The sequence below is a fragment of the Anguilla anguilla genome, chromosome 6 (assembly GCF_013347855.1).
Source record: "Anguilla anguilla isolate fAngAng1 chromosome 6, fAngAng1.pri, whole genome shotgun sequence".
NCBI classification, from domain to species: domain Eukaryota; kingdom Metazoa; phylum Chordata; class Actinopteri; order Anguilliformes; family Anguillidae; genus Anguilla; species Anguilla anguilla.
The window spans coordinates 50,149,694-50,172,098 of NC_049206.1; the positions used below are offsets into that span (position 1 = coordinate 50,149,694).

General features: G+C 44.9%; 1 protein-coding gene across 2 annotated transcripts in view; it reads left to right on the forward strand.

Annotated features, from left to right (window-relative positions):
• The window catches only part of cdk19 (cyclin-dependent kinase 19), a 48,517-nt gene that overhangs the window by 3,664 nt on the left and 22,448 nt on the right, over positions 1-22,405 (forward strand). The window contains exons 1-2 of one of the 2 annotated variants that reach the window (XM_035422077.1): positions 2,203-2,465; positions 8,470-8,545. In XM_035422077.1, the coding sequence (XP_035277968.1) occupies positions 2,338-2,465; positions 8,470-8,545 (204 nt within the window). In that variant the 5' untranslated portion in view covers positions 2,203-2,337. Of the gene's footprint in view, positions 1-2,202; positions 2,466-8,469; positions 8,546-22,405 lie in introns of those variants that run through there. The other variant, XM_035422078.1, reaches the window with a different exon arrangement.

Below are 22,405 nucleotides of genomic sequence, written 5' to 3' on the forward strand. Positions count from 1 at the left end.
TTCAAAGACGACAAAAGACAACATTTAAATCTGTGACTGGCATCTTTACATTGTTCACAAAATGTCCCCCCTCAGTGCCATTTGTCCTGGAATTGTAACATTTGGTACATCGGTTTATCTCCTTATACTCCACATTTTTGCCAAACTAGGTTTTTTTTCTTCACAATTTTGGCCATTTTCAGCATTGCAGTGGAACCTGGCTCATTGCTGCCCATGCAGCTATATTTGTACTGTAGATTTTCACTTGTAGTACAAATGGTATTGTAAATAAAGCATGTAATTCATGACACTGCTACCCAAAAATACTACCGAGACTTAATTAAGTTATAATGTTATCTTCAGTTAATCCAGCTGACTGTATTTTCCATAGTTGTATCTATCTGTTTATCCATACATTCAATAGTCCCTGTTCACACAGCCATTTTTGGTATCTGTCAAAAGCTCACCTTCTGCCACTGTTTTCTATGAGAGAAATGCGTTGGGGGATGAAGTAGACCAGCGCTTGATAGATTGTCAGTAACACTCCATTGTTCACTGAAAAAGTTCATCCGAGTTTCTTTTAACAAACTGAAGTCTGACATAGTAGTGCATCAACCAACTGGAGTTTGTCTAGATTAGTGCAGCGGTGTCAAACTCCAGTCCTGGTGGGCTGCAGTGTCTGCTGGTTTTCGGTGTGTTTCAGCTCAAGTGATTTATTTAAGTCATTGATTGGCTAAAAAGTCCACACACCTTGTTCTCAAGGCCTTAAATGGCTGCTGGTTGAAAAGAGAACTCACAAATACCTGCAGGCCTCCAGGACTGGAGTTTGACATTCCTGGTATATTGCAAACAGGGGAAGGCCTTTTAGTTTCTTGAATTTTCAGACAAGACCAGCAAAAAATAGATCGTCACAGTTGACACCTGGTGCTGTTCAATACATCTCCAAAATGTATAAATGGTGAGCGATAGCATGACACTTTGTCAGTGTGAACACAAGCCTATTATGTTAGAATAAACAATATATGTGTGTTCAATGTTATTACCAAACACAGCCTACAAAGCTATCTCATGGAGCTAGTAGCTAGACACAGAATAAAGGACATGATGGGTTAAATGGAAACGTTTGCAACCATTTACCTCACAAAGCCTATGCGGCTAGTTAGCTAGATGAAGCACTATAGTGCAGTACATGACAGTTGATCCAAAATGTTATCATTATTTGCCTCTTTTGATACACTGCTAGGTCATGACACATTGATTAAAATGGTAATGTTAATTTACCTCACAAAGCTTATGAGGCCAGCTAACTAGATTCAGCAGTGATACTAGGATATAATGAAAATTCTCATTAACATTATTGATTTGGATTATGACTGTAATTTCGAAGGTACTGTATTTATATATATATATATTTAATATTTGAAATTTAAGTTGTAGCACTTTTCCCTTTGAAACATGTTAAGCAGCCTGTCCTGTTGAAGTTCTCCAATTCACTTTATAAAGAATTGAAAATGAAGCCAAATATGTATTAAAACTATTATGACCATCTCCAATTCCAAAGCTATCAAAACAATTATCACATGTTTTATTTTAAAGATCTTTATTTGATCCTTGGAAACCCTACCCTCCGTTTTGTGGCCTTTCTTTACGATAAAAAGTTCCCTCCAGTTCCGCCCAAGAACACGCCCACAAGAAACAGACAACGCAGACCTGTGCATTCCCATTTTCAGCGAACACGGTTTAAGAGATATTTTCCATTCTGTTAATTGCATGACCCTGCACATTTGAACAGGCCAATGAAAATGTCCAAACGGAGGGTTGCAGGGTTGTATTGAAGGCAATTAGGATAATTAGAGATTATTTAGCTGGCCAACTAACATTATCTTGTGGACATTCCAGAATGCCTATGAGACTAGCAAAATAGAATGCTCATGACTTTAAAAATGTATTATCTAACTTTCAAGCACAGCATAAAATACAAAAGACAGCAACTTTGCAGCATTTATTATTATCATATTTTAAAAAATGAAATATGAACTCCCCATTGCTGCATATTTTTTTGAGCCAAAGCATAATACTACGCAAGTGCAGTAACTGCAGAGAGATGTGACGATTGTAGTTTTCGCTCGAGGAGCTTCCAATTTGGACATCGCGAAGTTGATTTTTTAAAAACTACTACTCCCAGAATACCGAGTGTGACAACTAGAAACGTCAACGAGCCAGTGAACATTAAGCGGAGCAGACCAAAATCCCAAACAAGGAAATGGTGGGGGAATAAAACGATCAGATTATTTAATTAATGCATGTAATAATTAATATTTTATTTTATTGTAAATTAAGAAATATTTATGGGTGAAAATGGATTACGACTTCAAAACAAAGCTCGCGGCCGAAAGGGAGAGAGTAGAAGATCTGTTCGAATATGAAGGTTGCAAAGTGGGTCGAGGCACCTACGGGCATGTTTATAAAGCTAAGCGCAAAGACGGGTAAGAGAACCTGAAAACGTTATTGTTATGATTTAAACACGGACATTTTTGTTAACACGTATTAGAGCCGACTGGTTGGTCATGAGATTGATTTGAATTGCCTTGTGCTCTTGCTGAGACTGTTTTGTTTTCATGCACTCACTCACTCACAACGGTCCTCCCCCAAAACAACACACGGTGTGATGATGTTTATTTTTTGTCAGCCTGTGCAGGCAAAGAGGTGATTACATTAAGCTTTATATTTGGGTAAATGGTTACATTAAACATTTTTTCCCCAGACAATTAGGTTACATGGCGTGCTGCACAGCTAGTTAGCCAACCAGCTAGCTTGCTAACAACATTTTTTTCCTCGAACAGCCCTGTAGTCAAAAATGCAAATGCTGCATGTACAGCGAGCGCATGCCTCTGGTATTTGAATTCTTGTACGGTATAAGTTAAAAAGGAGGGAAATTGCTGTGGTCAAACAAGAGAAGTTTAAAAGCTGTACAACACAATTTTTGAGCGCCTGTCACTTTGAAGAAATAGCCTACATCTGGAAGGGAAAAGCCGGTGGCATTCAATCGCTTAAAATTATTCCACTTGAGATTTTTTAGTTGCACAATATTTTATAGTGACATTTAAGTGTGTATATAATATCCCTTGCCAAATGCAGCATGTTTCAAGCACAATATAGATGAAAATAAGCAAGCTGTATGTACTTCATTGCATAACGCATAATGGGCTGCTGCCAGTCTGCGTTACTACGATGTCAGGCAAAGTTGTGTTTACATTTAGCTAGCGAACTGTGGCCATTAATCATAGTACACCTAGCAAAAACGTGCATTATCATTGCAAAATTGCGGCATATAAGTCAGTCATTTTCACCAGTTTCAAGCCATTTCATTACAACTTTAGTGTTTTCGACATATTACTACGCAGGTCACAAGGTGATTTTTCAGTGTAGTGGAGGGCAGAAGAAATTACTTTGAACCTTCTGAAAGAACCAAGTTATGGAATTGATACAATGTAGCATCACTGAACAGCCACAGTCAATGATTTAATAATGATGACATTATTTCAAATGCCTGATTTCCGAATACATGAAACAACAGCCATCATCAAGTATTATTGCCGGGGTAGTTGTTCCCTTTTGAAATAGAAATGAACGGAAATAGAAGTAGACCGTGAGTTGGTCAGATTAAGATTATCAGTAATAATTTATAATTAAAATGACATTGAGATTACAGAACCCTCCCCTCAAAACATTACTTTTGCTGTTTAATCGGCTTAAACAGCTGCAGCATCCCCCAACATAAGGTCAACTCATGAACTCAACTGCTGTTCAATTATTCAATTTCTGTTAAAAATGTATTGAAAACAAATCCCAGAACAATAAGTGCTTCCTGAAAAATAGCGTAAACGTTGCTTATTGTATTTAATGCATCAAAATTGGTTCGTTTTTCATTTTACAATATACTTCAGCTGGGCATTTCTCAATTTCTGCAATACATTTCCATGTGGATCTTGTATGCAGAAACTGAATAAACTACGAACATGCTTTACTGACAGCTGGTACTTCACCATAAGTATGAAATCAGTGGGAAACCGATGCATGACCATGCTGCCAGCTTGAAATGTGCCATTTTGATGAGGTGACAAGTTCTGTCATACAAATCATTCACAAAAAACTTATGTCAGACAACTTCTGCAAAAGCTTCTGTGAATTTCTCAGTGAAAAATTACGGTTCTTAACAGAGTGCCTCATCAAACGTGTGACTGATTTTTTTTTTTAAATGTCTTGATTTTATAGACCTTTTTTCTGTGAAACAAAATGTGTTATAATTTAGCCTGGGTATTAATTTCTGCTGGTACAATTGTCAGGTAAATGGACTTTGATGGGAAAATGTGTGGATTCAGAAATGATCAAATCTCATATGAACCCTGAATAAAGTAAATATCACACTTTGGCTTTACTTATTAAGTGTTTGGCATAAACACAAATGTCTGTGTATTGTTTTAAATACACAAAAATACAGCAATGTTTACTTTTAACATTACTGTTCGTATTGCAACATTTCAAATATACAATAAATCTGCTTGTGTTTGCTGTACCTAAAGTAATTATGATGAATTAGTAATCAGTAATAATTTAGTATAAATAATTCTGTCAACTAATAGTGTAAGTAATACATAGGCTACATAAAACATCAGAAAGTAAAGACAGCAACGTTTCATGACATTTAATGGTTAGAGCGATGTTGATCTGAAAGAAAACAATTGTTTTCTTTCAATTGTGAAAACAATTCACTATATAGGCCTAAGTCTATTTGTTTAGGGCCTCTGTGCTGATAGGAATCCATTGACCCGATCCTTGTCAATTTCAGCCATGTTCGTTTTTTAACAGGTGTGCATTTAAAAAGACGTTTTTGGAAATCAAACGCAGCAATTAGGCCTACCTGGACCTCCATGTAGTCATATAGGCTAGACTCAAAGGATGTTTTAAATTGTGGATTGTGGGACAGTGTTGTTGTTCCACTGAATGTGGCTGTTTAACTGAGTTGCTATAGCAAGTAATCATATCTTGCAGATTGTGTGAGATGCTGTTAGAAAAAAAAAAACATTAACTTTTATTCACTCAGGATGAGAGCACCTACTGCACCGAAGGACATGAAATTGCACGATAAACGGTTCATGGCAGCCTGTTGTTCATTGATTTTGGGAACAGTAATGCTGCCTCTGGGATGATTGTGTCTGTGGGAAATCTTACCTTACCTGCATGCTTATCTTTATTCCCGAGGGTGAGCAAGCTTTTCCCAGCGTTTGAATAAACATGCTTGCGCCACTTCTGTTTTAACTGTGTACATGTTTTTTTTTAAGGATCTTTTTTAAGGGGCTCTGAGATGATTAAGTGTAATGTTCTGCTATTCATGTCGATAGCAGACAGTGTGGAAGTAGTGCAGGTGCGAATGTGACTATACGCAGAGTAGGAGTATGACTGCACTTTGGAGCAGTGAGGAGGTTGCTGGGCTTCCACTGTTTTACTGCCGCAGTAAAATATTAGCTGCAGAAATGGGTCACCGGATATGTTTATTGTAGAACTGAGAACAGTATGATTGCTCAAGTACATCTTGATCTATTCTTTATATGATTTTAAATTTTAAATATGATTTTTTTTCTGCATAATCTTTGATAATTGTAGACCATAAGAAGCTGGCTCTGACAGCTAGCCTATATGCTATTTATTGTATATGGTGTATTCTATTGTGTTGTATTTGAAATGTAAGTTTTGTTCTGAGTCAGAAATTTTGGTGAAGAAGAAAACTTACTCCCTCTGTTCTCTGCATTTATTATCAACCTTTTGGTCTGTGACCTCAGTGAAAAAATCATGAATTCATTCATTCATTCATTCATTCATAATTTCATCTTGAGAAACCACTGAGGGAGAATCCTCATTTGCAGTGGTGTTGATTCACCGATATTAAAGGAGCAGAAATCAGTTTTCGAGCGGCGCTGCTCTCTCCCGCCGCGGAGCTGTCTGCTTCGCTTCGAGAGCGGCAGGACGTGCAAACTCGGGCTGCGCTCCGAGAAGGGTGGGGCCCGCCGTCGAGACGGGGAGGAGCGGGCGAAGGCGGGGCGGAGGAGCGAGGTGCGGGCGAGCCAGCGGCCAGCCTCTGCGGTGCCGACGGCCGCTCTGGCTCCCAGCCAGCCGCTCCAGGAGCCTCTGGACATTAATGGAATGCGAATGCCCATAACAGCTGCAATTCCCCCCTGCTCGTTATGAGGGGCTCCACTGAAAGGGCTGTTTGGTGCTTCGGTAGAAATGAAAGGCGGAGATGGAAAGATAAGGGGCAGACCCACACTTTAACGTCGAGCTTTGTTTCGCCTTGAACAAACGACCACCTCCATTCTCATTCTACTCTGAAAGGTTTTTTAAAAATTTGTTTAAAATGCCCTTTTTTTGAGGTTTACTAAATGTGCTCTTCTTTTTCTTAAAGGGTGGGGGGGGGGGGGTGATGGAGGCAGAGGTCCGTGGTACCAGTTTTATATCAGTGCTAAATGGGAGTCGATGGGCAACACAATATGTCTGCAGGGAGGCATTGTGAGTGGCCCTCAGCCTGCTGAAACTAATTAAAGAGCTAGCTAATCTACAGCCTTCCTAAATCGGAAACTCCTCGAAGGTCTTATGTGAAACCTTCCCTATATAGGCCTTCTAATCCTCTCAGGAGTGTCATCATTAGGTCAACGCTCCCCTTCACGAAACACCAGTGATCCTGTGTCACCGGCTGTAAGGAAATAACGGTCAGTTCCCTGCATGCTGTACCAGACACAATCCCCTGTGTGATCAGCTTGGTCTGCGTCTGAATTCTCACGCTAATCACTTTCTGCGCACTCCTGCTCGCCAGTCGCCAAAAACACCTTCACTGTGAACGGGAGGAAAAGCAGGAGCGTCTCTCCTGCGCGCGCTGTGCGCTGCACGCTGCTCTGCGATCCGATTGGCCCTCCGCAGGAAACATCGAGCCGCGGTGCTGTGTTTTTGTGTCGTCGTCGTCACGCGGCGGAGGGGACTGGCGCGGTCTCTGTCGCCCACCGCCGGAGCCGCCCGCGCGCTGCGTTTTTTTGCGCTGAGCCGGGGGGGGCGGGGGGGTTGGGGGGGCGTGGCCGACGGTCGCGGCGACTCCGGGGGAGAGGCCGCGCTCGATAACAAACGGAGGGCTCCCGTTGGGGAGGGGGGGGCGGCTGTCTCCGGCCAGAGGGAAATGCTAATGGCAGGAGCCAGGAAGGGCACGAGCTGCTCGCTGCACAACAACACGAGCTGTCCGTCCCCATTCCCCCCCCCTTCAGTGCGCGCACTCTTGTTTTTCTCCCGTCTCCCGCTTTCTCTTTCTCACCCACGCCCCTTCGCCCCACCGCAGTGCATTGGCACGTACTGTAGAATGCACTGGCGCACCACGCAGTCGCTAAACAGGTATTTTTAAAAAAAGATTCTGTGCGAAGTGCAAAGCATCGTCTGCTCGGTCCGCCCAGCATTTCTGCAGGAAAGGCTTGGGACACTTTTTTGACACTACAAAATGGTTGGTCAGAACCTGAAATGGCCGTCTATTGAAGTTGTGTTTTTGTGAGAAAAAAAAACACATCTTGCACTGCTAGAACGGCTAGCCGCTACAGGAGAGAATGTTTTGTTTGCAATATGTTTTTAGGGGTCCAAGCAGCGAAGCTGGTGGGAACCCTATTGTATATGTTAGGATTATTATTATCCTTATTTTTCCATGCTAAAAGAAGTTCTTCTTTACGGCGTATGCGGGCACTGGTTACTAACTACGCGCTTTTAATTGCTTGAGGAGGTATGCGTCTTCAACGCGGCCGTGGTCTGCAACCGCACATGCCGCACATTGCACACAACCCCTACACAGACCCATTTTTACGTGTACTATGCAGAAGTATGAAACAGCCTTTAGTGTTACGACATAGTAAAGGCCTTTACCCCTAGCGGCTAGGAGACATCCATGACAATGCAGTAGATATGTGGGGTGAAGGTATATGACCATGAGGACAAAACCATTTAAAAATCGCTCCATAGGGGGCGTAATTGTGCCAATGCTTGGACCCCTCCCAACGCCACTTGCGGCTTTAATTGTTTCTTTGTTTCACTTGTAAGAATGTAACAGTAATACCCACGAAAGAGAGTCAATTTGGTATTATTTCCTTTCTGGTTTCTCAAGTCTTACTCACTCACGGTGATTGTTTCAATGGTCAACAACTTTCACTCGGTCTACACCTTTCTGAGCAATCACTTTGAAGTAATTATATTCCAATCTAACTGTGGGTTATACAGGTGCACTGAAAGAGCCAAAGGCTTCTGGTCATGATAAGGCGTGAATATTCTCATGGGACCATAGTGCTGCTCATTAATGTGTATGTATTGCATTGGCAAGTGTTGAGAATAGTGTGAGGGGGTAGTTGGTTTGTGACCGGTGATAGTGTTTCTGTTTGATTACTAAATCTTGCGTATCTTTCCCTCTTGCAGGAAAGATGAGAAAGAATATGCACTGAAACAGATTGAAGGTACTGGAATATCGATGTCCGCCTGCAGGGAGATTGCGGTAAGTGAAAACCGTCTTCTCAAAACCGCCAGCTGTTGAAATAGCACATTGTAGAGCTGCACTCAGTAGCGATCAATGGCCGACATTTGCCTGGTCATGTTTGCTGGGGCTAATGCTGCGTTTGTGGTTTACATTATGGCACGAATGCAAACTGAAACCACATCCGTACTGAAAGTTTCCATGCTTATGTATGACAAGTTGCTTATGCTTATTCCAAGCAATGTATGAAGAAAAATGATTTATATAAGAAAATATTTCAGCTTGCGTTTTTATTATTGTGCATGAGTTTTGAGAGCTACCAAGTCTCTGTATCCCTTTGCTTGTGAGTTTAGCCTGTAAAAATGATAAATAGCCTGTAAAGTGCAGTGAAAATGTAAGGTTTGTCCATCATTTTCTTAATGACGGTTTGAGTAAAAAAAATTTAACGTGTACCACGTTACTCCAAGGTTGCATTATGGGTGTCAAGTAAAGATCTGAGAGGTCAATATTGAAAGGCCATTTTCCCCCTGAATTACCCAAAAAGGGAATCCCTTGAGGGCTACAGGCGTTCTGCTTTGGGCACGTTGCCAGGACCACTGCTTTATAACCGACCACGAAGGTATGGTGCTGTGCTGCAGCTCTGTTTTCAGTGAACATTCTTGTACTGGTACGGGGATTTTTTCCCCTTTTAGCGGGCTGAAATGGCCGCAAAATGTGTGGGCAGCACAGGACGGCCCTCTCCATGACTAATGTATCGCCCGTGCGCTGCCTGGCTGGGTTAGATTTACACCTGACAGGCACAAGTGCCCCGAGGCAGGCAGGCAGGCAGGCAGGCAGGCAGTGCTGCGTGTCCTCCATTTTATGCCCCGCACTGCTGTTTGAGTGAAACAAAGCCAGGCACGAGGAGGACTCCCTCCATTAGCAGGGCTTGCTTTCAGCACCCGTCTTCAGCTCCGCCGCTTGCCCCTAGCCTGGCGCGCGGGCTCGCGAAGGCGGAGGCGTTCATTAGACTGACGCCGCCCGTCGTGGGAAGGTCGGATTTCCGCGGCTTGCTCGCCTGAATAAAGAGTACCCGCGCTTGGTCGTTAATCTGGCTTCCCCGAGACAAACAGTCTGGAGCCTATAGGAGAGGGGGCCCTGCCGCAGGATAGCTGCGTTATGTAAGGGGGTCCTGGGCTTCACGCACTGCGCTGCCCTCACACATTCGCACAGATGTGTGCACTTGTAGTGAGAGGACGGGGGCCGCAGCGGTGAAGGTTACTCCCGCTGCCACGTGAATTCAGCGGTTTATCGAGTTCCTGCGAGTTTCCTGTGCACCCGATGCACTCGTCCCTAAACCAGATGGCATGCAATAACAGCGCAAATAGAATCATGCGCATTTACACATAATGAGTAATAGAATGTGCCCACTTTTATTTTCCAAAAAGAAGGAAAGCAGTCTGTGTTGCTTCATTGATTTGTGACTTCAGCATTGTTGTTGTTAGGTTCTCAGGCGAATCACGGCCATTGTACCCTGGAGTGGGGCACGTAACCAGAGGCGCTTCCGTCAATTTCCACACAGAAATCTGTCAAGGAATCAAGCAAATGTTAAACTGCGCAGGCCGCTCTGCTAAAAGCCTCGACTGCAAATATAAATCTCTGATATTAAACTAACTTTTGTTTGTCACTGCGGCTAAAGAATATCCATCAAATGACTGAGCTGTTAATAGTAAACTGTAAATGATCGACAGGAGATCGGGCCTCAAGGTCAGGTGGCCCCCTGTGATCATCTGTTTGTGTTTTCCTCTCCGTGTCGCACGCACCGAAGACTACTGCAGCTGAGTGCAGAGGGAGGGAGGGAGGGAGGGAGAGAGCAAGAGGAGGGAAGCGAGAGAGAGAGACAGGGGGAGGGGGAGAGGAGAGAGAGAGCAAGAGAGACAGGGGGAGGGGGAGAGGAGAGAGAGAGCAAGAGAGACAGGGGGAGAGAGAGATAGAGAGGGAGAGAGAGAGAGAACAGTGGGTTCCTGGAGAAGCTTCAAAAACACACAGCTGGTTATTTTTAGAAGAGGGACTGTCAGCAGATTGGCAGTGCGGAGAGCTCTTTCCAAGCGCATAGCTCCTGGAAAGATAATGAGGTTCGCCATGTTTTTTTTTGTTTGGGGGGGAGCTATTCAGGGGTGTTGTGAGCAGAAGCAGGAGTGAACTGGGGGGAGGGGGGGAGAGAGGGGGGTGGTTATCAGCTGGATCCCTCCAGCCAGAGACGGTTCTGGCATCCCTACACTCTCCACTCTGGCCTGCTGCTGTTCATTCCGGTCTCCTGGCATTGAGCCGCGGTCAACAAGGTTATGCGCTTATACCATGAGGCTGTGTTAGTTTAGTTCAAGTGTACAACGTGTTCGTTGGGATAGATTACAAATGCTCTAGCCTGGTTCGGTAATTGGTCGTGTAAATTTTATTTATTGGCCCCGAAGTGAGTTTTTGTGAGGGACGGTGACCTCTTCCAGAAAACCGGTCTGGAATAACGCATTCAAGTGACAATTCCCCAGCCGAAGTCCTGTGTGCCAAATACTCTGTCAGTTCAAACTCGTAACACAACAAAACACTCAAATTTAAATGTTATGTTATGCTGTAACTACTGTGAAAGCCTCAGTCTGTTCCCTATTGTTTCACTTCAGCTAATTCTGAAACATTGCAGTGGATTCGTGTGATTTATTGTTGCTCAGTGTCCATGTTCGGTCAAGTATTTAATTCTGTAACTAGGATGTTAATTTTTTGACATATTCAAATAAGCCTATTCAAAATTGTTGAATGAATTCATTTTGCATATTGACATTTCAGAATGTCATCAGATGCCATGCTTTACATTTTTATTTTACATTATATCCCCCCTCCCCTCTGATCCCATTCAATTATGAAAAAATGTACTGTATTAATCTTGGGAATTCCTGCCTCTGTAGTTATTTGCAAGATTCAAGCTCCCCAGTTGGGCTTTGGCCATTTGTAAAGTAGTAATGAATAATGATTCTGATTTTGCACATTTTATGCTGGCTTATTTTAAAGCTTGTTTTGGACGTGTCACACACATTATCTGTTATTAGCTAAATGCCTGTGTGTTCAAGTGCACAGTGAACACTAAACATATCTGATTGAATCAATTGTTAAACTCTAGGCAAATGGCTCTATATTACGTTAAGTGGAACAATATAAAAAAATTGGCCAGACTACACATAGCAATGTAGCAGTCTCTGCTTCCACTGCTGTTTCATGTTTCAGTGACATAAATCATCTGTGAACAACTCTGGACCTTTTCCATGACACGTTTTAGGAAACGCAGCCATAAATTGTACGCAAAAGGCGAGCGCAACGTGAGCAACAGAGAAAAATGATCACAGACATGTCAAAGACATGTGCCTTTGTTTATGGTCAGTTGGTTTTATTTCACATTGTCTCTTTCATCCCTGTAGTATTGCACTCTGTATTATTACTAGCCTGTTTGAAAGGAGAAAAAAAAAAGAGAAAAGAACAGCCTAGAACAGAGGTCTCTGCTGGACTGGAACTAGCCTTAGTGCAAGAGTCACTCCTATTCATTGTGTATGAAATCTTAGGAAAGTGAATCCTAGAATACTAACCCTGAAGGCCATTGCATTTATGCACTTCCTCTCAGTCTTTTCTTCTGCCTGATCTGAACTCCAGAGCCAATACCTGCTCTTTCCAGATACGGGCGGTTCCCCCCTGAGAGCCAATCAGAAGGCACAGAATGCATCTCTCTGGGCTCCACTGTTGCTACCCCTGACCTACAGGACGCCTCAGTGCTTCTTCACAGTGGAAAAACAAATTCATTAGTCAACTTGTCATTACGGCAACCCGTACCGTCTGATGTCAGAAGCCTTACGAAAGAATACTGATTATGATACCAGCCTGTAACACCATTTAATGGATAATGGATTTCTTAGAGAGCCTGAATCTCAGTATATCTGTATAGCTTTGCTTGTGAGTTTGTGAAATTTTCTCTTCAGCAAAAATAATAATAATAATAATAATAATAATATTACCCCCCTTCCTACCCCCTGGGGTAGACTGATAGCGATGTCCTACTGTCAGCAACTTTGTTTGGTCACCTTGCAACCGCTTAATATAGCATCCAGAGGATGATTCTGGCTTCTGACTGTGATGGTGTGCAGTTGCAATGCAATTACTTACGTGAGTCATGACTTGTGGGCTGAGATTTTTACTTCACCTCAGGGGAGATTCTCTTTTCTTCACGGGCTGCCGGGATTATTATAGCTGGTCTTACTGATAAGAGAACTAAAGCATTATGGAGTCAGAATGGGGGGGAACTGGACCGTATCAGATAAATGAAATTTTGCATAAACACCCTCCCTGGAGAGGTGATTTGCGCGGCTGCTTGCAATGATGGTAGCTGACGACTGACTGCGTCGGTCCTCGTTATGTGACTGTTCCAATGCGGCGGAACGTGATAGAATTGTTTGTTTTGGTTGGGCCTGTGCCTTAGAACCACTTTGTGAAGCATCAGTATTATGTACTGTGCCAGGTTTGAGTGAATTCTGACCTTGTCTGCATTCATGTGCATCATTGTGTTTGCAGAGGCCTGAGTTTTAGTGCTTTCGTTTGTTTTGTTGTTGTTATAATCTTTGTGCAGAAGCCTTAGCTTAATGCCAGGTTTGAGTGAATTCTGACCTTGTCTGCATTCATGTGCATCATTGTGGTTGCAGAGGCCTGAGTTTTAGTGCTTTCGTTTGTTTTGTTGTTGTTATAATCTTTGTGCAGAAGCCTTAGCTTAATGCTTCCCAAGGAACTCTTTGACTGTTGAGCTAATTGAAGTCTTTTTTCATAAGTGTGGTGTTGTTGTTGTTACATTCAGGGTATTTAAGTTAATTGCAGTAATATGCTGACTTGCTGCTAACCCATAGCTATATTCAGCTTCTTTAGCCTTATCACATTAATTTATCTGCTTTCTCTGCTCGGGTTGCCTTCTCTTCTCCTCTCTGCTCGGAGGTGGTTCTGCCCGTCTGTCTGCCATCCCGACGCTCTCCTCTCTGGCGGTGCCGATCTGGCCGTGGCGATAGGCTGTAAATTGGGACGACGCGAGTCCCCCTCTGCCAGATGAGGCCCACCGAAGGGATGTCGAAAATAGCCACATTTAAGCGGGCCGCTCCTGCGTGCTGTTCCGGAGGAGGGCTTCCCCTTTTGGGTCAGGTGGTACGCCCGTTCTCCCCCCAGTCTCTTCTTAACTCGCCCTTAACTTCACAAGTAAAATCGGCCGTGCGGAGGAGACCTCATTTTGCGTTGAGGCGTGTTTTAAAACTCTCTATAACGAATGAATGTCCTGGCCAATCAGCAGAGGTAGGCCTTAGAATGTTTTGTGTGTATTAGCCTATCTATCTGATGTATATTAGATAAATTACGCTATCATTTTCAGTGCAGTTCTTGTGTAAAATCAGTAAAATCTCCCCATCGGTAATTTCTGTTCTCCTTTACCTCAAATCTACTAAAGTGGCGGTTGGGGTAGCCTCTTTTTTTCCCTGATTGCAAGTGAACCAACTCCTAATCAGTAGAGCCATGTTCATCAGGCATATCTGGTAATACCCCCTCAACTCCTTGGACTCAAAAAAGGAAAGGAGAATTGTTACAGCTTCAGTAACTCCCCACATTTAGAGCATATAGGGCCTGTTTTCCTAAGACCTTTTAACACATGTAAACCCTTTTAGCGTATGCAAAACCTGTAGCATGACCAATGACTGTTCATGGCATTTGTTTTGCACCCATCAGTGGTTGTGTCTTTAGTTTTGCGTGTGCTAAAAGGTTTTGCGCGTGCTAAAAGTCTTAGTAAACGAGGCCTGTAATGTGAATAGCCAGATAAGTTTGGGCCTAGAATGAACGGCCTGGGGAACCCCGGACACCAGCCGGAGCGCTCGCAGGTTGCCGTGTGAACAGCGGGCTATGGGCCGGGGGCATTGGGGAAGGGCCCCGGGGGGGCCCTGCGATTAAACGGCACAGCAAAGGCTAGTCGCTCCCATTATTGGGCCGAGTGACAAAATCTAGCCTGAGTCTTAACAGAAACACAGCCAGTGAGCCGCCACTGAATCTGAGGCTTGCCACAGGCATTGGTTGCGCTCAGAGTCTCCCAGAAAAGCTTTTCTGAACGGGACAATGGACTCTTTGTGCTCCATTCCAAACCGTTGGTTTGAGCTATGTAAGGGTTTAACATTTGGCATCCTGAGTTCACTGCTGAAAACGTTTCGTTGCCGCGTGTTATTGGTTCAGTTTTTTTTTTTTGTCCTTTTTAACGACATCAGGAAAATTCTTGAAAATTCTTGACGACTGCTCTCCAGAGAAACATCCCAAAAAAAATTTGTTCAGCGCTTTAAATGATAATGGCTTAAGTCTTTGCTTGTTTAATTGCAGTTGGTTCACTTGCTATTTGCCTGTATCGTAATTCCTCTGAAGAGCCTACAGGCAAGTTGGGAACGCAAAGGAATGTTGTGTCCAAGTTCCTACGTTAGCCTAATAGGTGCTTTCACCAGCTCATTTTTGCATCTGCATTTTTTTCAGGAGTCTAAAAGCCAACACCTCAGTTTAGGAGTCATTGGGTTGGTACCCTTTTTGTTCTGGTACATTTCCAGTTGAATGCAAATGCGATTCCGTTCGTACGGAACAATGGGTCTCACTTCTATTTGAATCGCACAGCTTTGCCAACGGAGTTCATTGTATTCTTTTCCCGTTCTTATTCCGTCAGAATTCATTGTGATACCAAGTTATTTTTCGACAGATGGTCTCTGAGGACTTTGTTTTCTGAAGACCTTGTTTGAGTGAATAATGATTGTTCTTCTAACACAATAGTTGCTTTTCCCTTCTCATTTGCTGTGGAATTCCCTTGGTTAACAGTTGATTATGCTAAGTTAACTCAAGGTGATATGGGACTAGAGCTCCACTTGAAAAACCATCCTTATTACCCCTCAGTGCACTTCATCTAAGAAGCTACACTATCGAGTGTGGGATAGTCCTCGGAATAAAACATGCTCTTAATTACCCATCTAAATGTCTTCATAATTGCCACTGTAAATAATCCATGTATATCCTAAAAAATATGGATGAGTCAATTGGTATGAACAGTGAAAATGTACAAAGGGAGTGTGTAAAGCTCACTTCACTTGCATGATCTGTGGAAGAACATGCGGCATGCCAATGGCAGATGACTGCATTTGGCCTTGTTCAGAAAACGTTTTGTGGACCGGTTGTGGCGCTTCCAGGGAAAAGCTGACATTATGGCAAGCCGTCGCCTTCAGCGCGTTGAAGCGTCGCTGCCTGGCAAGCATCGCGGCGCTCTCGCTTAAAAATAGCAGCCTGCCCTGCGAGTGCCAGGATGTGTCAGGATTCCGCAAGATTCCTTCCCATCCTGCGCCAAGTTTCTTCAGCTTTATGATCCCTGGCTGGACTGAACAGAGGGAGCATCGCTAATGATCTTAAGACCGGGAGAGATGGAACACCCTTCCCCACGCCTGAATCAGATACGTCACAGCCCCCAAACTGGATTACAGGACCCCGTGGAGGACCAGCGTGGTTTCCATGTGGGATTTTAAAATAGGCTAAACCCGAGCAGGGACACACATTTTAGCATTGGGTTTACACACATGTCTAAAATTATAGATTTATTCTTAGGTTTCAGAATGCTTCTTATTCATACAGTTTTCCAAGGAGAGTAGGCATACCGTCGTTTTAACTGATCACAAACAGGTGCCATCCTCCATGGTTGCAGGGATTCACATTCACATGAAGTAGGCCCGTGCATTTTATAATGAATTTAACCTGTAGGAGTACGCAGAATGTTGGCAGAACCAGATGTAGTGCTGAATTTAAAAAAAAGGTTTGGAAACCACTGCTCTTCCATAACGTCTTGATTCGAACCGTCGTAAGCAGAGCAGAGGGTGAAGGGAGAGACGCGCATGCCTTGGTTGTGTTTGCCGAGCGCGCGGTCAACCGGGCCTCTGTTGCCACTCTGTTACCATGGGCGAGAAATCAATGCCTGTCACCACTTCCGTGCAGAAGCAGCGTAATTATCCGGACGCGGAGGGAGGTTGTCACGGAGAGGGGGGATGTAAAATTGAATTTAATCGGAACGCGATGGATTGCTGGGTCTCCGGGTCGTATTAGTCATCGCGCACAGGGCGCTGAAATGACATGGGAGGGGCTGAAGTCTTGTGCTGTCACGCGAAGCTGGGTGGTTTGGGATTTCTAATCGATGGAAAAGTCATGCGGCGGCCGTGTTGACAACCGCTCATTTCCAGGGTGAACAGGGTGAAGACAGCGTGGGGTACCGCTTCTTTCGGGAGCGCTGAAGTCGACCCGCTGCCTGTGGAGGCCTCAGAACCTCCTGGCACGGTGATGCGGCCGACATTCCAGAAGTCAAACTGTGACAGCACTCAGTCTGTCTGGCTTCAGTGCGACCCTGTCAGGGTGACATGTCGTTCAGTGGCGCGTCGCATGCCAAACACTCCACAGCTCCGAGAGCTGGGCTGCGCCTTTTTACTACATCCATAAAATCAATTTAGCTTTAGAGAACGTGGGGACACTGTTGCGTGTCCCATAAGCATGGTTATAACTTGCTATGACACGGCAGGAAAAAAAAAAGTTTATGTATTTTTATTTTATTGGCATTATTATACAAGTGTCTTGGCTGACAAAAATATGCTGCAGTTACAGTCTTTTCAAAAACATGATTTATTTTATTTTTATTAACATAACATAACATAACATAATGATGAGGTCAGGCCATTCAGCCCAACAGTCACCATTTCCCTAACTAAACTGTACCTAATGCTCTGATTACCTTCAGGCTGGATAGTATCTAACACTGTATCAAGCCTGGTCTTGGAAACCCCCAGAGTTTGTCTGAATGTTGAGTGTCTCTTGTCGTGTAGTTTTTTTGCACAGTTGAATATATGGTTCTTGAGATTAAGACCTGAGACTCATGTCCCCTACAGGGGACAAAAAAAGCATTTGCGGAGTTTTAGGAGGATATTAACTGCGCCAAACCTTGCGCTGTGATGAGAGAAGCCCTGTGCGTCAGGCTGGTCTGCGGCGGCGGCGCCGGCCCCGCTGGTTCGGGGCTGCAGGACCAGGCCGGGGACGGAGAGCTCGGCCCGTCAGGCGTTCCCCGTCCCCCCGGCCCACAGCCCCACCGTTCACCTCGGCTTCTTATCGCCCTCGTTCTGGTCAGTTCTGTTCTGCCCTCGCAGCGCCGGGAATAATGGAGATCCTTTGTGACTGCTCCTTCCCCGCAGTTTTGGTAGCGAAACAATGGCCAAATTGTTTTAAGGACACAAAAACCTTGATTCAGAACTCCAGAAATGGTCCAGTCCGCAGATTTTGTGTGTGTGTGTGGGGGGAGGGAGGGGGAGAGGGAGGGGGGGGGGGATGTTGCAACAGAATAAAAACAACAGATTTTTGTATGTGTGTGTGTGTGTGTGTGACAGAGATAGAAAGAGAGAGAGACGGAGAGAGAGAGAGAGTGCGTGTGGGTTGGCACACTGTCACATCCACAAGGTTTTGTTGCTAAGCTTGGGACTTTCAAACACAATAGCCTCTAATATTCTTTACACACCTGCTGTACACACAGTGCCTATATGCATAGCACACGCACATATATAAAAGGGGGGGGGGATAAATCCTATTTATTAATGCTCAACTCATCCTATATGTAATCTTAATACACCTTCAGAAAGCGGGTTCTTTCATTGAAGGGCATAAACGTTTAACTGGCTTGCACGTTTAAACATGTCCATCATCCACATACTTGAAAGACAGGTTCTCCACTTGGAAATCAAACAAGCAGCCATCAGTTTGCAAATTTAGCTTGTTAACCACTTTCCCAGATCACTGACACATTCATAGTGTGGAACAGAATGCCCTCTGACCAGTTTTGAAATTGGCACCAATAGCACATTTCAAAAATGTCACATTAGCCTACTTCAATATAGTTTAATAAAGCAACTCTTGGCCTCTCAGCTGCAACCTTTATTTTTTGTGACTCATAACTACTGAAATTATTTGTGTGGTGTTTTATTTTTAGTTCTTTAAAAAGAAGCGACTGGTGCCATATCCCTATGAGTTTCAGTTACAATTATTCTTTTAAAATGTGAACGCGATTCAGTATGTTTGTGGGTGTGAGTGTTTTGCATCGAATAATTTGGAATGGAGGTGAACCCGTACACAAAGCTTACACCCTGGACGAGAGTGTGACCGTGTTTACACAAACACGGTTGCGCTCTGGTGCCGCAGCCTGTAACCTGTTTGGAGAGCGGCCCTTCATCAATACGGCCGTCCTTTCAAAGAGGAAAAACGTGTTTCGGGAAGCACGTGAACTAACGCTGTGTGTGCTGGGGTTGTGAAATTTCCGGACTGCCCTGTGAAATGTGGGAACCTCTCTCTTTTTTGGCCTTCGAGCCGGGGGGGTGGCGGGCGGGGGGGGGGGGGAGCGGTGTGGGGGTGGTAGCTGTGGCATCTCTGCGGTCTGGAGACTGTCTGGAGCCCGTCCAGACTGCGCTCCGTGCGTGGCTACCGCGAAAACATGACCCACTTTTCAGAAACCAGGGGCAATCTGCTGGTTTAATTTTAGCTGTTGCTGAAGCTCTTGTCCCGTTATGATTGTTTCTGTTACGCACTCTTTAGCGGTGCCGTTTGGATCTCTGTGTTCTGAGATGAATGAACAACACGCACGGTTTTCTGCGTTTTGTTTTCTCCTCGTTTTAGTGATGTGACTTTGGTAACATTATCTATCCTGCATTATTCGGCCATATATGGTGATATATCCTACATGTGTAGGTACTGATATGCAGGCTACTTGCTTGGGGTTGAGAAGATGTTGTTTCCAAAGAATTTGTTTACCTCATTATGATTTGTTTAGCCTCACGAACATGAGGATGCAGAAGGCCGAAAGTGTCCTTTGGTTGGACGTCATGAGTGCCCAGAGTGCTTTGCTGTTCCTTCTAAGTGAAACTGTACACCATTTGACCTCGGCTCTTAAGTGTAGAGTGGATAATAGGGTTCAATATAAGCTTAGCATGTTGAGGAAGGAGAATCAATCATGTAAGTGAACAGGACGGTTCCTGACCTCTTTGGAATGCCCTGTATGGTGGAATTCCAGAACATTAATTTGCTCTGAGCGGGTCACTGGAATGGCTCATCTTATCACTTATGAAGTAGATCTCGTCCTGACCCTTCCAGGACACTGAATCTCAGGGTCTTATTTGCCAGTGAAAAACTCCCCTGGGAATAAGGCCAAGTGGATTCTGGTTACTGAAAGGAGTACGGCCATTTGCCTACTGCCGGGTGAGTTTGGAAGAGATGCAAATATTTTCAGGTAGTGCCACAAGAATGTAGGAAAATAAAATTAAAAAGCATACAAGCAAAGCGGCTGGACATTTCGGTTTTTTTCAGTTCCCAATTTTTACCCTATCTGCACTGGCTGTCAGAGTGTAATTGACTGTCTTCTTCTGCAGCAGACGCAGCCCTGTCCTACTGTTGTTTTAGCTGACTGGGAACAGGTGTTGAAACAGGAGCTCATTACACACACTGTGACATTGTGGCAAATAGAGATCTCAGCAGTCCCAGGACTGAACTGATCACAAGCTGCTGAGGGCCAACAGAAAGCACTGGGAAACAAAATGGACTCGCAGCATATTGGAACAAATGCTATATTGGCATAGACGTGAGCCCTGTGTGTGTGTATGTGAGTGTGTGTGTGTGTTTGTAAGTGTGTGTGTGTGTGTGTGTGTCTGTTTGCACAAGTGTGTGTGTGTGTGTGAGTGACTGTGTGTGTGTGTTTATAAGGGTGTATGTGAGTGCAGTGTGTGTGTGTGTTTATAAGTGTGTGTGAGTGACTGTGTGTGCGTTTATAAGGGTGTATGTGAGTGCAGTGTGTGTGTGTGTTTATAAGTGTGTGTGAGTGACTGTGTGTGTGTTTGTAAGTGTATATGTGAGTGCAGTGTGTGTGTGTGTGTGTGTGTGTTTATAAGTGTGTGTGAGTGACTGTGTGTGTGTTTATAAGTGTGTGTGAGTGACTGTGTGTGTGTTTGTAAGTGTATATGTGAGTGCAGTGTGTGTGTGTGTGTGTGTTTATAAGTGTGTGTGAGTGACTGTGTGTGTTTATAAGTGTGTATGTGAGTGCAGTGTGTGTGTGTGTGTGTGTGTGTGTTTATAAGTGTGTGTGAGTGACTGTGTGTGTGTTTATAAGTGTGTATGTGAGTGCAGTGTGTGTGTGTGTGTGTGTGTGTGTTTATAAGTGTGTATGTGAGTGTGTGTGAGTGACTGTGTGTGTGTATGTGAGTGCAGTGTGTGTGTGTGTGTGTTTATAAGTGTGTGTGAGTGACTGTGTGTGTTTATAAGTGTATATGTGAGTGCAGTGTGTGTGTGTGTGTGTGTTTATAAGTGTGTGTGAGTGACTGTGTGTGTTTATAAGTGTATATGTGAGTGCAGTGTGTGTGTGTGTGTGTGTTTATAAGTGTGTGTGAGTGACTGTGTGTGTTTATAAGTGTGTATGTGAGTGCAGTGTGTGTGTGTGTGTGTGTTTATAAGTGTGTATGTGAGTGCAGTGTGTGTGTGTGTGTGTGTGTGTGTTTATAAGTGTGTGTGAGTGACTGTGTGTTTGCGCAGAGAGGCTCACAGTGTCCTGTACTGCCGCCACAGAGCCGGGGTCGTTCCCGTAAGCCCTGGCTCATTAGCACAATGGCGTGTCATAGCGGGCGGATTAGGCCGCGATTAAACGCTAACCTCAATAGCTCCCTTCTTCATTTCCCCCGTCCAAAGGCCAAATCAAACAGATGCACAATCGCCGCTTTATTCTCCCTTCGGTCTGGTTTCCCCCCCCCCAGCCTGTGTGCACAGGCCTTACCCCGGGGGAGGGGGGCTCGAGGGGTGGAACCGGGAGGGGGCGGGGGCTTACAGTCAAAAAGAGCGCGATGTGAATGCAGTACGCCTCTTGCTCCTGCTTTCTTCCTCTGTGTCAGAGAGCCTGAAATTAGAGCTCGGCACTGAAAGCCGACGCCCCTGTATCTTGTTTAGTCGCAGTTGTCAGTGAGGGTAACGTGGATAGCCTTGAGCGTGAGCGTCCACTCTCGTTGGTTTTCAGGTCAGGTGGTGTGCAGTAATCACATTAGCTGAGGCGTGAATAATTTATCTGTTAGCCGATAGGACGGTGTCCGAGGGCAGCTGCGCCTCGTCGCTGCGCGCGGCGACAGTATCGTCCGAAGAATGCTCTTCGGGGGAGGGGGGAGGTGTTAACTCACAGAGATGACGTGTGTGTGTGTGTGTGTGTGTGGCTGTTTGTGTTTATGGGCCTTTGGGTCTGTGTATTGGTGAGTGTATGTGGGTGTGTGTGTTTGTGTGGGTGTGTTTGTTTGTGTGTGTGTGTGGGTGTGTGTGCACGTGGGTGTGTGTGCGCGCTTGGGTGTGTGTATGGGCATGTGCTGATGAGTATGTGTACGCATGGGTTTGTGTGTGTGTATGGGTGTGTGCGCGCACTTGCGTGTGTATATGGGTGTGTGCGGGCCTGTGTGTGTGTGTGCGTGAGTAATTGAGAGAGGAAAGTACGCTCTGCTGTAGATGCGTAGGCTGCGCAGGATCTCCGTCCCGTCCTGTCGCGGTGGCGCGGGAGCGTCTGCCGCTGCGTTTGCGCGGCACGCGGTGCGGCGCTGGCGAGACCGCTTCGTCCGCCTCCTTACGTAACGCGTCCGTCACCCGCGGCGCCGGCTTCGCCGGGCCGGAGCGGAGCCGCAGCTCAGGGACGGCTGAGCCGGAGGAGGGGCGGGCGACACTGCGGATCAGAGGGGAGCGCGCTCTCTCGCCTTCCGCTCGCCGGCGTAATCCCGGTGTCATCATCATCAT